The sequence below is a fragment of the Stegastes partitus genome, unplaced genomic scaffold, assembly GCF_000690725.1.
Source record: "Stegastes partitus isolate 25-593 unplaced genomic scaffold, Stegastes_partitus-1.0.2 Scaffold2096, whole genome shotgun sequence".
Taxonomy (NCBI): Eukaryota; Metazoa; Chordata; class Actinopteri; family Pomacentridae; genus Stegastes; species Stegastes partitus.
Window position 1 is genome coordinate 52,974 of NW_007579827.1, and position 12,903 is coordinate 65,876.

The 12,903-nt window shown below is 41.0% G+C and overlaps 3 protein-coding genes across 3 annotated transcripts in view; 2 read left to right on the forward strand and 1 right to left on the reverse strand.

The window, feature by feature from the left end:
- Nucleotides 1-4,436, forward strand: part of LOC103373903 (arf-GAP with dual PH domain-containing protein 1) — a 46,576-nt gene extending 42,140 nt beyond the window's left edge. Inside the window, exons 9-11 of the mRNA XM_008303910.1 lie at nt 1,964-2,035; nt 2,125-2,353; nt 3,450-4,436. Coding sequence (XP_008302132.1) covers nt 1,964-2,035; nt 2,125-2,353; nt 3,450-3,478 — 330 coding nt within the window. The 3' untranslated portion in view covers nt 3,479-4,436. The remainder of the gene's footprint in view (nt 1-1,963; nt 2,036-2,124; nt 2,354-3,449) is intronic.
- Nucleotides 4,437-7,142: 2,706 nt separating this feature from the next.
- lmf1 (lipase maturation factor 1) overlaps nt 7,143-12,903 on the forward strand; it is a 36,261-nt gene continuing 30,500 nt past the window's right edge. The window contains exon 1 of the mRNA XM_008303912.1: nt 7,143-7,324. Within this exon, the coding sequence (XP_008302134.1) occupies nt 7,303-7,324 (22 nt within the window). The 5' untranslated portion in view covers nt 7,143-7,302. The remainder of the gene's footprint in view (nt 7,325-12,903) is intronic.
- Nucleotides 8,295-11,607, reverse strand: LOC103373904 (transcription factor Sox-8-like). Its single transcript, XM_008303911.1, has 3 exons — nt 11,040-11,607; nt 10,024-10,292; nt 8,295-9,917 (listed from the first exon to the last, which is right to left on the reverse strand). The coding sequence occupies exons 1-3, from the start codon at nt 11,447-11,449 to the stop codon at nt 9,169-9,171; spliced, it is 1,428 nt and encodes a 475-aa protein (XP_008302133.1). The 5' UTR covers nt 11,450-11,607; the 3' UTR covers nt 8,295-9,168.

Genomic DNA, 12,903 nt, shown 5'->3' on the forward strand with positions numbered 1-12,903 from the left:
AAAAAAATATCAAAAAGATCCATTTTATTCACTCAGATCCCAGAATACATGCTGCAATAGGTAGTATGTGAAGTCCAGCAGGACACGTTTGTCAAAGAGAGTGTTTGTTTTCCAGGAAATGGTCGACTGGTTCAACGCTATCAGGGCGGCCAGGTTCCACTACCTGCAGGTCGCTTTCCCTGGAGCAAGTGATGAAGAGGTGAGGATGATGTGATTAATAGAGTTCATGGTGTGTTTCCAAACCAAGAATGCAACATGAAACAGGAAATATACAATTTTCAGTGTGTGTACATACCTCTGTTATTCATTTTGTATACCTGTTATTGATTGTTAGAGAGCTGACTTTCACAAGTTGACCACAACGCTTTTAAACAGAAAGACCTCATCCGTCTCGGAGTCAAGCGACTGCACGATAACCCTGAAGTCCATTACAAATGTCCGCGCTTGAGCAAATGTCATTTTAAATATTTCATGCGTGCTTTTATTTTGACATCACTCTCTCTTGTCTTTTTTGGCTCCAGCTGGTGCCTAAACTGACCCGAAACTTCATGAAGGAAGGTTTCATGGAGAAAACCGGCCCAAAGGTTTGTGAGCATCACTCTGAAGGGAAACAAATATGACCATTATTAGTTTCATTAGTCATGAGCTTAAATCCAACCAAACTGACACAAGAAAAAAAAGAATAATAGAGAAGCGATCTATGTTTTTTTTCTCTATCCTGTTCATCATTTCCAAAGTACTAGATATATTTAAGTTGTCCAAATAGTTTGCATATTGTTAAGACCAACATATAGATACATATACCAGGTAATGTTAATGCTAAGTGCTTTAACAGAAGGAAACTGGACTTCTTTTTGCTACTTGAAGACATTTCACCTCTCATTTAGGAGCGTCCTTGGTGTTTAATCCCATACCTAACTCACATGGCTTAAGACTCTTTGTTGAACCAGAATCACATGACTGTAGGTGTGAATGCCTGCAGAAGGATCTCAAGACTGCATAATAAGTATCTGATAAGTGGTGTTATCGACCCTCTCTCCTCTTTAGGGATAGGTACACAAAGGAACCACAAGAAGTCCAGCTGCATTCTACTTAAGCGCTAATGTGGTGCAATTTTAAGAGACACTAGCCTCTCTTTATTAAAGAAAGGTTGGAGATCTTCTTCTTCACCGGGACAACTGCTCCATCTGCCTATTCCCAAAAGTCCACCGTCTCTTTCCAGTTGAGTTCATCAACGGATCCCTTTATTTTAACATCTCAAAAACATCTCCAGAGTTCAACCATCTCTCTCAGACTTCCTTCATCACTTCGCATGTGGATTATTGCAAAAGAGTACCATCTGGGCAACCTAGCTAAACCCTGGGCAGGCTTCAGTATGTACATCACTTAACTGCCAGTGTTCTCACTCACACCAAGATCTGGATACACATCACCTTCACTGTTTCCCAATGCAGTTCCATATCTCATACGAGATACTCCTCCTGACTTATGAATTCCCTCACTACCAGACCTCCTCCATTCTTATTCAGTTGTTGAATCTACGGTTTTCAGACACAGATCTGCTCACTATCCCTGACACATTTTGAGACTTTAGTGTGGTAGTTGTCTCCTGGCAAAGATCTGCAACACCGCCTCTATTGTGACTTTCAAAAAAACTTGTGAAAACCCACCACTCCACCGAGGGCTATGGTCTCAGTTAATGCCGTCTCTCTGGCAAGCTTTGCCGCTATTATTTTTTGTTCTTGTGCTATTGTCTCTTTCCGAACCTGTAAACCATCCTCGGGTCCTTTAAAGGCGCTATGTAAATGCAGACTATTATCGTTATTATTAACAGTCGTCACATTTTTTGTACTTGCAGAAAATGTGCCAAGCTGTTCTGATAATTGATACAATTTGCAGTGCGCTGATTGCCTTTTTTGTTATTTCTCTTGCTAATTTTCCTGCCTGTCATGCTCTGCCACAGCACACAGAGGGCTTCAAGAAGAGGTGGTTTACTATGGATGACAGGCGGCTCATGTATTTTAAAGACCCTCTGGTAAGAAGACACCTGCGTCGTCCCGACCTTTTGATTTGTAGGTCGCGTAGTTTGCTCACGGGTCTTCCGTCTGTCTTTCCGTCTCCCAGGATGCCTACGCCCGAGGCGAGGTGTTCATCGGCAGTAAAGAGAACAGCTACACCGTCCTGTCCGGGTTGCCTCCGTCCACGCAGGGCTACCACTGGAACCACGGCATCACCATCGTCACGCCGGACAGGAAGTTCCTCTTTGCCTGTGAGACCGAAGCCGAGCAACGGGATTGGATAGCTGCTTTCCAGAGGGTCATCAATCGACCAATGAGGCCGCAGGAGTATGCAGGTCATTAGTCTGAATGTATGAATGATGGAAAGGTTCATTTACAGTTTGTAATTTTATTACTCTTAACCTAACTTTGGATTTAAGTGGTCATAAGCAGATAAAAAATAATGAAAAATATGGCTTTTTAAAATTGTCAGGATATTTATTACGAGTAAATACAAAATGTTTACAATGTGTGTTTACAGTAAATGCACAGATTTAAGTCTGCAGTCATTTTCCACCAATAAAATTAAAACAAGACATACTTTATCTTTTAAAAATCAAGAAAAATAAACACATATATTTCTGAACATGATTAAAAGAAAAAACGTGGTGTCACAGTCTCATAAATATAGCAAAAAATATCTTATAAGTTATGTAACCTGCAGTTCAGAACCAAGCCTGTCTACTGCTGATGTATTCAAATACATGAAACTAGCTTTTTGGCAGAAGTTTTGTTGTCAACAGGGATCAGAGTAAAATGGTCAGAGCAGATATTACAATAATATTATGTTTTTTTCAATAACTATTGCCAGTAAAAGAAATCACCCTTGATTTTCTTTACTATGTTTTCATTGGAAACCTTGAAATGATGTAAGAAAACAAGCTCAAGGCCTATTATATATATGTAATAATGTGAAGATACGGAATAACAGATTTATGAAATTACAAGTTTAGTTTCATTTCTAATCAGAAAAACGTTGCATTTTATGATAGCAGTCAGTTTTGGGATTGTTCTGTCAGCCTGACAGAACGATGCTCTTACCATTATGGGGTGTCTTACCCAGTGGGTTGAACATTTTGGGGGAAAAACTGAACTACATCAAACAAAGACTACAAAGACTTCACTATATGCCAACAGGACTTTCTGCTGCTAACAGACTGAAAAGAAGCCGCTTGGAAAAGTCTGCGGTGCACCCTGGGGATCTGTTTGGGAACAGGGAATATGTGTTGAATTTAAAAAGACCTTGAGTCTCAACACAAAACACGAGCCCGAAGCATGTTTTATGCAAACGCATCAGCACTGCCACCCAAAAGCTGTATATTAGCAGAAACCACACTACATAGAAACACATTAAATTTACATTGCTGTGCCTCATTTTGTTTGTCTCTGCAGTGGAGGCCCATTTCAAACACAAGCCTTGATGCCTGCACGAAGCCAAAACTCAACTGGACCGGCCCAGTCTCATTCAGATCAGAGACGGCCCCGGCAGGGGGGACCACGGACCATGGGGTTGGGGGTCAGGAGGGGGTTTTGGGATGGGCTCAAGATGAGAAAAGATGAAGAAGAGAGAACGTCAGAGAGACTCCAGTCTATCTATGTGTAGAAAACTTAAACCTCTAACGGGACTCAAGGCTCCTCGTGGGGCGATCCGAGGCCAAAGGGTAGATGATGTCATCACTATTGCCTACCAACCTTGTGCTGTACATTATAACGCCAAACACCCCTCCCCCTCCTTAGCCTTTTCCCCGCCCCGCGACCAGCTCCCCTCTCCCCGTTATTTTGTCTTGTGAACGGTTCATTCTGCCTGTAATCTAATGTAATTATGTAATCTAGAGTCATTTCACTGGTTGCTTAACAAAGACAATGCATTGTTAATTTATTGAATGTACAGTTTTGATGACAGTGGCTTACTGTGTGTGTGCGTGTGCGTGCGTGTGTGTGGAAATTGTGACGTTTTGATTGAGGACGCTGTGAGGTTGAACCTCTCGCACTGAAACCCTGATAAACCTGAAACTACAAAGTGCTGTTAACAACAAATATGCATACAAAAACTCACACACAAACTCTCAGTGAACGCCATCACGTAGCTGGAGGTGGCAGATCTACACCCAGGCAGGGTTCTTTTAAAACCTCAATCTTACAGCTGTTCTCGTATTTATTTTTACTGTTGAACATACTGAGTCATCGTAGACAGTTATTGCTGCTTTCAAGGATTGTAATGTGACAGGATTGTAATTTATATAACACTTCTACTACTGTTTGGTTTCCCTTTTTGCATCATGTTTTAAAGACACATTGTTGTGTTGATCCTTCAATCACAGTGATAGTTTGTTTCATTATGAAAGTCTTAACATCAATACAGATGAACATGAGATCAAGGCTCTGGTGTTTACTCCTCGTTGTCTTCTTTGGCATTACATAACGCATCGTTCACTTTTCAACTCACCCACCGAATCAAGCATGCTTCCGCACTGCTTGATTCGGCATGAAAACTCAACCAAAGTGTTGCCAGAAAATGTTGTGTCACACATACTGAGTTTTCAAGGCCTTTAATAACACATGTTAAAACATATTGCCATCAGGATAATCTTTGGTTAATAATATATCCAGAAATATTTGTTTTCTCAAACATTCAAATGTTAAAATGTCCTTTTCTTTTTAAGCATGTGTACTGCAAAGGTAATGCTATTATTTTTTTTTTAAATAAATAAATAAAAAATGCAGCCATGCTCTATTTAGCCAGCAGATGGAGGTGTTCCATTACACATATTTACTCCTCACAGGGTGAAACGCTTCTGAGAGAATGGTGAGATTTCAAACTATAGAAAAATAATCAAATGAAACGGTGTTTACAGACAGATGGCCAATTAAATTTTGGGAATGCACTCATTTGCTGGCTTGTTGCCCTTTAGATGAGAAGTTGAAGTTACTCAGTTTTTAAAAGTACTTCACTATTTCAGCAATGCAGTGCTTTAATATTACTGTATGTCAAAAGACAGATTTTTAAAAGTATAAAAATCATCGCAGCAGAACCAGAGATGTAGTTTTTATTCACACATTTTCTGAAATTCTGGTGCATACATTACCCACAATGCAACTTTACTGATAGCATATCTGCTAGATTAACATGTTGTGCTTATAGCATAGACTGTGTATAGAAGGTGGCCATAGTGTAAAAAAGTGAATTTGGTGCCTTTAACCTGTCTTTTCTGAACCAGTCAGCAGGGGGCGACTCTTCTGGTTGCAAAAAGAAGGCCACTTGTATTCGAGTCCATGAGAAAATGACCTTACTTTCAGTGAACATTTTCTTAATGAGTTTATGGTCAAAATCAGTACCTACAAGTCTCCATCCATAAGGCATGATGTTCATTTTGTAAATTATGGTCCTATTTCGTGGAAAACTGACGATAAAGCAGAGTATCTTTTAGAGCTTGGCTACCTGACTGATAGATCGTATGTCCTCAGTCAGATCCACCCCTCACTCTCTTTTGTAAAAGATGGTGATGGCAAAATTGCATTACATACCAACGGCTAACATCATAATGATAAGGCCCATCTTGTACATACCAGTATATGCACTGTGTAGCGTCCAACTGCTAACCTCAAGCAAAGGTGAGTAGAAAGCAACAAACTCCTGGTAAGCTCACATCCCCAGATGTTTTCTCATTTTCAAGTGTGTAATCTTTATCCGCAACTTACACTAATTCAAGTGACATCACTTATGCAGTATCTACAGCAACTATCCAACTGTAGCCAAGCCAATTAGCTTTTTGACTGGATGCTAACAAGGATTAAACATACAACATATGAGATAATTAATGAATTGTAGTAGTTTTGGTAGACATGTTTCTTACTTGACCCTGCTTCCAGGTGGCAGGCAGACTTGACCCATCTCTATGCTAAGCTAAGCTAAACACTATCTAATGCTAGCTTCAAACCAAATCAACAGACACGAGACTATCTTTCTGCAAGAAAACTGCGTCTTCAAAGGAAAAAATGAATGCATCGGCAGGGTGCATCCTACAAAGATTAATTTTTGGCAACCTGCAAGAAGTCTGTGCCATAATAACAAGAACTAAGCACAATAATAGCAATTACTTTATCTTTTACTAGTTTTGTTAACTGGGATTTCATTTACTCAAGCATAATATGCCTTTTTGTTTGGCAAATGGGAAGAAATGCCAAGAATGGAATGGACTCTTCCACCAACTGAGGTTACTCAGACTCACTGCCTTTATAATGCATGGACCGATCATACTTACTGGCATTAAGCAATAAAGTTTTATTCTATTCTTCTATTCTATGTGCAGTCCCCCCTAAAGCTCATTCTCAGCCAGGAAAAAAAAAACCCTGAATGACATATCAAATTCAGATTTTTCCATGCACAGAACAGAGGTCGCTGACCTGATGTCAACTCAAATAAACACCTATGAGCGATTTAGGAGTGACGTCTTAGATGGCAGTCTCCACTCCCATCGTCCCAGCGGAGTTCCACACACTCACTTGTTTTGCATGACGGTAGATGGAGCTCATTGGTCACTTGTAAAAAGGCCATCGATGCGTGTTGGAGCTGCACACTCCCTAGGACAGGCCGTGAACTGAAGGTCTGCTGGTGTGAATGTCACCTGATGATCTCCCCACTCTTACACAAACTTCCACACGCTGGCTCACGGACATATGGCTAAATCAATGTTGCTTCTGTTTGGCCGCCTTGTTGTCGTTGGCAACCGTGTTGTCATGGTAAACTGCTGAGACAGTGAGCCACAGAGCTGCAGCAGCCGGGACGGACCCACACAGGAAGCGTTTAAAAACGGGTGGGACCTCGACTCAGCAGCCGCTGTGTTTGTTCTGGAGATAATATGGTCAGTGAGGTGCTGGAACATGTAGCAAATGTTTATTGACGGCGGACCTGCTGCTTCACTACATAATCGTTTGACCAGGATATAATAGGTACAACCACAAATTGAGTGTAAGACCATTTTGTTAACGTAGTCTGCATTCATGTCAGCAAGTGTTTTTTGCGCGTTGTGGGTCAATAGAGCGTTCGTCATAGTGCCACTGGAATCTGTTGTCCAGCTGTCCCGTCCATCAGGCCCTGCAGCCGACGGATGGGACAGCCGGAGCTGGGAGTGTGAAATTAACTAATCTCCTGACAGGAAACCCAGCAGGAGCAGCTGTCAGACTGGAACCAACCTGGAAATGAAGCAGCAGTGAAGAACCATGACTGGCTTCCAAACTAGCTGTGATGTCATGCATCCCGCTGGCAGGTACTCCACTAAAACTCAAGTTCTAGGCGCCACTTTCAGAATATAGCTTTCGACTGTCAAACTCAAAACATAGATCATTGTGTGGAGTGACACTCCAACAGCCAAGGGCACATTCTTTGGTGACTTGTGAGGTGTGCAGGTGTTGCATTTTCATTTTCATTGCTTGTTATCCAGTCTTCATTGCAGCACTAGTGAAAGTCCCTCTCCAGTCGTTGCTTTAACACCTAAAAAGCTATCTCTCTGTATCATAATTAGAATTTATTCCATTAAATAATCCTGTCCTGTTTAAACTTGAATGTGACTCCAGTTGCCTCCTCGAGAATGTGCAAATCTATGAAGTCCCTCTCCCTCCTCTCACCGCTACCTGCTTGCTGCAGCTGGAGCACACCAGCTCACCTACAGCTCTGCTCAAACACTGTCCACACATCCATTGAGAATAGCATTTTAGCTTCATTTCAGAAATAATATCAGTGCATTCCAACATACTTGTAAAAAAAATACAAAATAAAAGAAGTTTTTCAGAGCTTCTAACTGTAATCGGTTTGAACAATGTGCTGTTATTTTATAGATTTTTCCTGTTTTGCTAAACATAATAATATTACATTATTACTTTTACTGTATTGACATCAGCAAAAATGATATCATTGCTTCAAAGATAGTTTCTGTATGAAAAAAATTTGTGTAAAAAATATGGATATTAAAAACAACTATTTAAAGTATTCATTTCTATGTACACTATAAATACATTTTTAAAAAATTGATCAAAACGTCATTTTTAAATCTTTTTTTTTTTTCCAAATAACTAATTATTTCTTTGCAATATGTGATTGTAAAATGACACTATTTTTACTATTTTAAAATCTACTGAAAAGGCTTTTTCCATCATTTTCACTATTTTATTAGTTTTAAAATGTTACAGTATTCCACTGCTTTAACACACCCCTGCTGCCAGATTTTCCACAATTTTTTAAAAGAATTTTATTACATTGTACTGAACACGGAGCAGGGGCTCGATTGCTTAGTTGTAAAAAAAAAAAAAAGAGCAGCAATGACATGAAGCATGACCAGACATTTCCTTAACTGCCCAACAGCTGCTAGCATAGACAACACCTGTTGTCATTATTTATTTTGAATGAACTACTGGTAGTCAAAGCTGAAGCCGTTGGTTTTTGTTACAGAAAACAGCAGACTGCAATTTGTACGTGGAAATGCTCAGCCATGGTGTTGACTTCTCATTTCACTCATGATGTTTCTTCCAGCATATAAAAAACACTCTATAGACATGTTAACAAGGTAAAAAAAACAACAAGTTGATTTTCATTGGAGGAAGTCTTTAAGACAGAAAACACAATCTCTTGGTCATTACTGATGTAAAGCACTTTGTTACTGGCTGAAGAATAACAATCTTTATAGACACATGTGGAATCTTCACATAATTCTGTCCTACCCCAGAAAAAGAATGTAACAGCTTCAATGTTAATCAAAACGTATGAAAATTAGGAAACTATTTGACTCCTTCAGCTTTATTGTGGAAAAACTGCTACAACGCATAAAACTCCGTGTCTTAAATAGGTGCTACATTCACACCCAAATTTCATTAGTGTGGAGTTTCAATGGAACATTTTAGTGTCCAACGTAGGTTTAAATGTCATGCTGCAGGCGTTTTACCAAGAAAAGAGTCCAGTTCAGGAGAGCACACTGAATCTTTGTTAATATTTAGATTTCTTTTGCACAATGATGCAACATATCTACGCACCACACGAGTCCTGGATGAAAAAAATACCACCAATCACCGTCGGTCTGAGTATTGCAAGTTCGCCTAAATGGCCACGTTGTTGTCCTCTTCAAGGCCTGGTGAGTGTGGTGTAGATAGGCTGCTCCCAGCCAGATGGAGGACTGTGTGGAGGTGGTGCCAAGGCCAGGCTGTTGATAAGCGGCGTGGCGTAAGGCCTGCGAGAGGAGTGGAAGTATGGGTATTGATACAGACTGGCAGAGTAACCAGAGAAAGCGCTGTAGAAGCTGGAGCTCTGAAGGTCAGTGTAGTCTGATTGATTGGTAGAGGACGAAGAGGAGGTGGAGGAAGGGCAGGCGCCTGAGCTCAGGGAGGTGTACTCAGGTGGGTGCGCTGTTGGGGGAGGAGTGGAGGTGGACGAGGAGCTGTAGTGGCCCGGGCTCATCTGCTCCGTCTTAATTTGAGGTTTCCGGCTGACGTCCTCGTGCAGCCCATGGGCATCTCGATTCTGCGTTCCACCGGATGTTTTGGGTGTCCAGTTGGAGACGCTGTGGGAGTGACAGTGGGTGCTGGGCGGGATGAATGATCCGGAGGGGCTGCTGGTGTCCGGTGGCGTTAGAACAGCGGCGCCGTGGCTGTTTGGAGGCAGGTACTGGTCAAACTCATGAACGTCGAAGCCATCGATGGTGCCGATGACGTCGGTGCTGAGCTCTGAGATGTCCACGTTGCTGAAGTCGATGTTCTGGCGGTTCAGAGGAGGAGCAGAGCTAATGTCCATGGGACGACGGCCCTCGTGCTTGGTTCCCATGTGTAGGTCTGTTTTAGGGGTAGTAGGAGGTGTTGGAGGTCCGTGAGACTGACCTGGAAACCAAAAAAAAGGAAATATCAACCATTTTTCCACATTCAAGCATAAACAAGTTGAATTATAGCTCATGTGCTAATGAAAAGTCTATCATAGTCTCATCACCTGTCCTGTCTGGATGATAATGGTGGTGCACCTCCCCTGTACCAGCCAGCCTGGACAGCCCTGGTTCCATTTTATACAAGCCCTGCTGCTGCTGCTGCTGCTGTTGCTGCTGCTGCTGGACCAGTCCGGCTCTGCAGTCCCCTTGGCCCGGCTTGGTGTTCTTGCGTCTCCGAGGCTGGTACTTGTAGTCGGGATAATCTTTCTTGTGCTGCAGTCTCAACCTCTCGGCTTCCTCAATGAAGGGACGCTTCTCTGTTTCAGAGAGAAGTCTGAGGAGGACAGGAAAGAGTTAGTGGATAACTAAAATGGCAGGGAGAAAAACACGTGTTCATCTCATAATGTGTTGCATGTTGTTTTGTGTTCAGCACTGAAAATGAAACTGCGGTATTAGCATTAGGATTCCTGTTAACGTGCAAAGTCACATGTGTGCAGCACCATATAATCTAAGTACTATCATTAAGTACAAACTTCAGTTAGTTGTACTCCTATGTCCATTTTACTTTACACTTCAGTTCAGACAGAAACATTGCATTTTAAACATTTTACTACTTTATTGCCATTACATTCAATGGACTTTTGTCCTAAATTCAAGTGTTTGTACTTTTACTTCAGTGTCTTTTCACAAGAAACTCAATTTTCAACTTATTAACAATGCATCTCTTAACAGATGATGTGCACGTTTTTCATTTTTTAATCTAATCTTTTACTTAAAGGAGTTTTTGCATTGCGAAGGGAGAACCACGGTCTCCTCCTAATGGCTTCCTGCATTCGTTAAATGATCCTTGTACCAAGATATTTTGTTGTGTTCATGCAAAATGCAACAGATTAAATGAAATTCTAGTTTAGAGCAGTTTTATTGCCTTACAGATGATGTAGTGAGAGGCTTTTGATGTCAGTAAAGTGAGATTCTGAAATGAAACTGGAAAAAATAGGCTTTGAATTTGGATGATACTGTAGCTGCATGCATTAGGTGTACATTAGTTTAAAAAATAAGCTCCATGAGCTCCAGCACTTACCGCCACAGCTTTCCCAGCGTCTTGCTGAGCTCAGCGTTGTGCAGATGTGGATACTGGTCCGCCAGCTTCCTCCGAGCTGCCTGCGCCCAAACCATGAACGCGTTCATCGGCCGTTTCACGTGAGGTTTGCTCTTCAGCCCTCTCTCTCCCTGGCTGGGCATCGGCACCAGCGACCAGTCGTAACCTTTCAGCACCTGCGACACCGCGTCGCGGATGCAGGCAGGGAACCGCTCGTCCTCCGGACAGCTCTCCGCTTTGTGCGTAATCCCTGGCGGGCGCGCTGCCTCCTGCGCCTCGGATCCTGCTGGAGAGGTCAGAGACTCTGAATCTGATCCATGCTGGGACATGGAGCCCTCACTGCCCGCTGGGCTGCATGGATGCTCAGTCAGTGATTTGTTCTCGTCGGTCATGTCTGGTGCTGGAGTAGTCTACTGTCGCCTAAATTCCAGAGGAGCTCTCCACGTGCGTAAAGGCGCACGGTTCTGTAGGAAGACTGTATCCCCAAGAAAACAAGTAAAATCCCAGATTTCTTGTGTTGAACTTGCCATTCCCTTTCACATCCTCCTCCACAGCCAGACAAACTTTGACGAGCCACTGTAATATTTCAAGTCTTTAGTCCTACATCTCTCCACCCCTCTTGTCTTATTGGCTTTTGCAAATTTTGAGTTCCTCCTAGTCTGGCATACCGAAGCAAAAGGAGGTAGAGAACTGTCAACAGTCAATATTAAATTAAGGATTTAAAACAAATTGCAGCGCGGGTTTGGACAGTAGTCTACTCAGTAAAAATTATGGTTCTGAGGCAGAGATGAAGCAGACTACTTAACCGTCGCTACTTTATGTATGTGCTCTACTTGTTTCGTCACATTTCAGAGACAAGTGTGCTTTTTACTCTCCTACTAAATGTCTGACACAGAAACTGTTGTGATGTTTAACATAACCAAGATGCTCTCCAGTTATAAAAGTACTTAAGTACTTAAAAATCAGCCCCACCTTGAGCAAGGAAACTCCAATAATTAAATAATGCTTAATAATATTTCACAACTTAGGCATTCTCTAATGAGTGCTTTTAGATTTGATTAAGTGTGGACATTTATTTCACCAAATTTTTTTTAACTGTTATTATTATCATCATCACTATTATTATTGAGACACCCCAAATGAGACATAATTATGTGTGTAAAAAAAATCTGCTATTCCACGTTCAATCCTATTTAGTGTTAAACCACGAGCATCAACTTTTTTTTTATTATTGCAGGTTTTATCAGCCTATTTATTCATTTATTCGTCATTATTCTTTAGCTCTTCTTCAGTTGTTACTTTTATTTTAAATTCTGGGTAAACACTTGATTTCTCTTCATATTTCAGTTAGGTGGGAATAATAATAATAATAGAAACAGAAAAACACATGCACACACACAACCATGCCTCCACAGTCATGTGAAAGGGGAATTAAATTAAAAACAATGACATTCAGTTATCTGATCAACAAGAAGAATACTTGGAAACTCTACAAATTATGAGTGATGTCTCATACTTCCTTCAAGAGTGCTTTGTAATGTCAAAACACAAAAACACAGGCATTATTGATATTTTAAACCGATTTGAACATGCTACTACTTTCTAAAAGAGAATCAATGAGCTTTTGAATGGAAAAAATAACTATCAGTCAATGAATTACAATCAAACTTAACTCATTAAAACAACATTCCCAATTGTTGATGTTTTGCTTGTTTAATTATGACAGAATGTGTCAGTAGGACATGACCTCTGCTTAATTACCTATGACGTCTATAAAATGTAAATTTTAAAAACCACATTTAAATATATTTAATCTATAAAACAACAACAACAACAACAACAACAA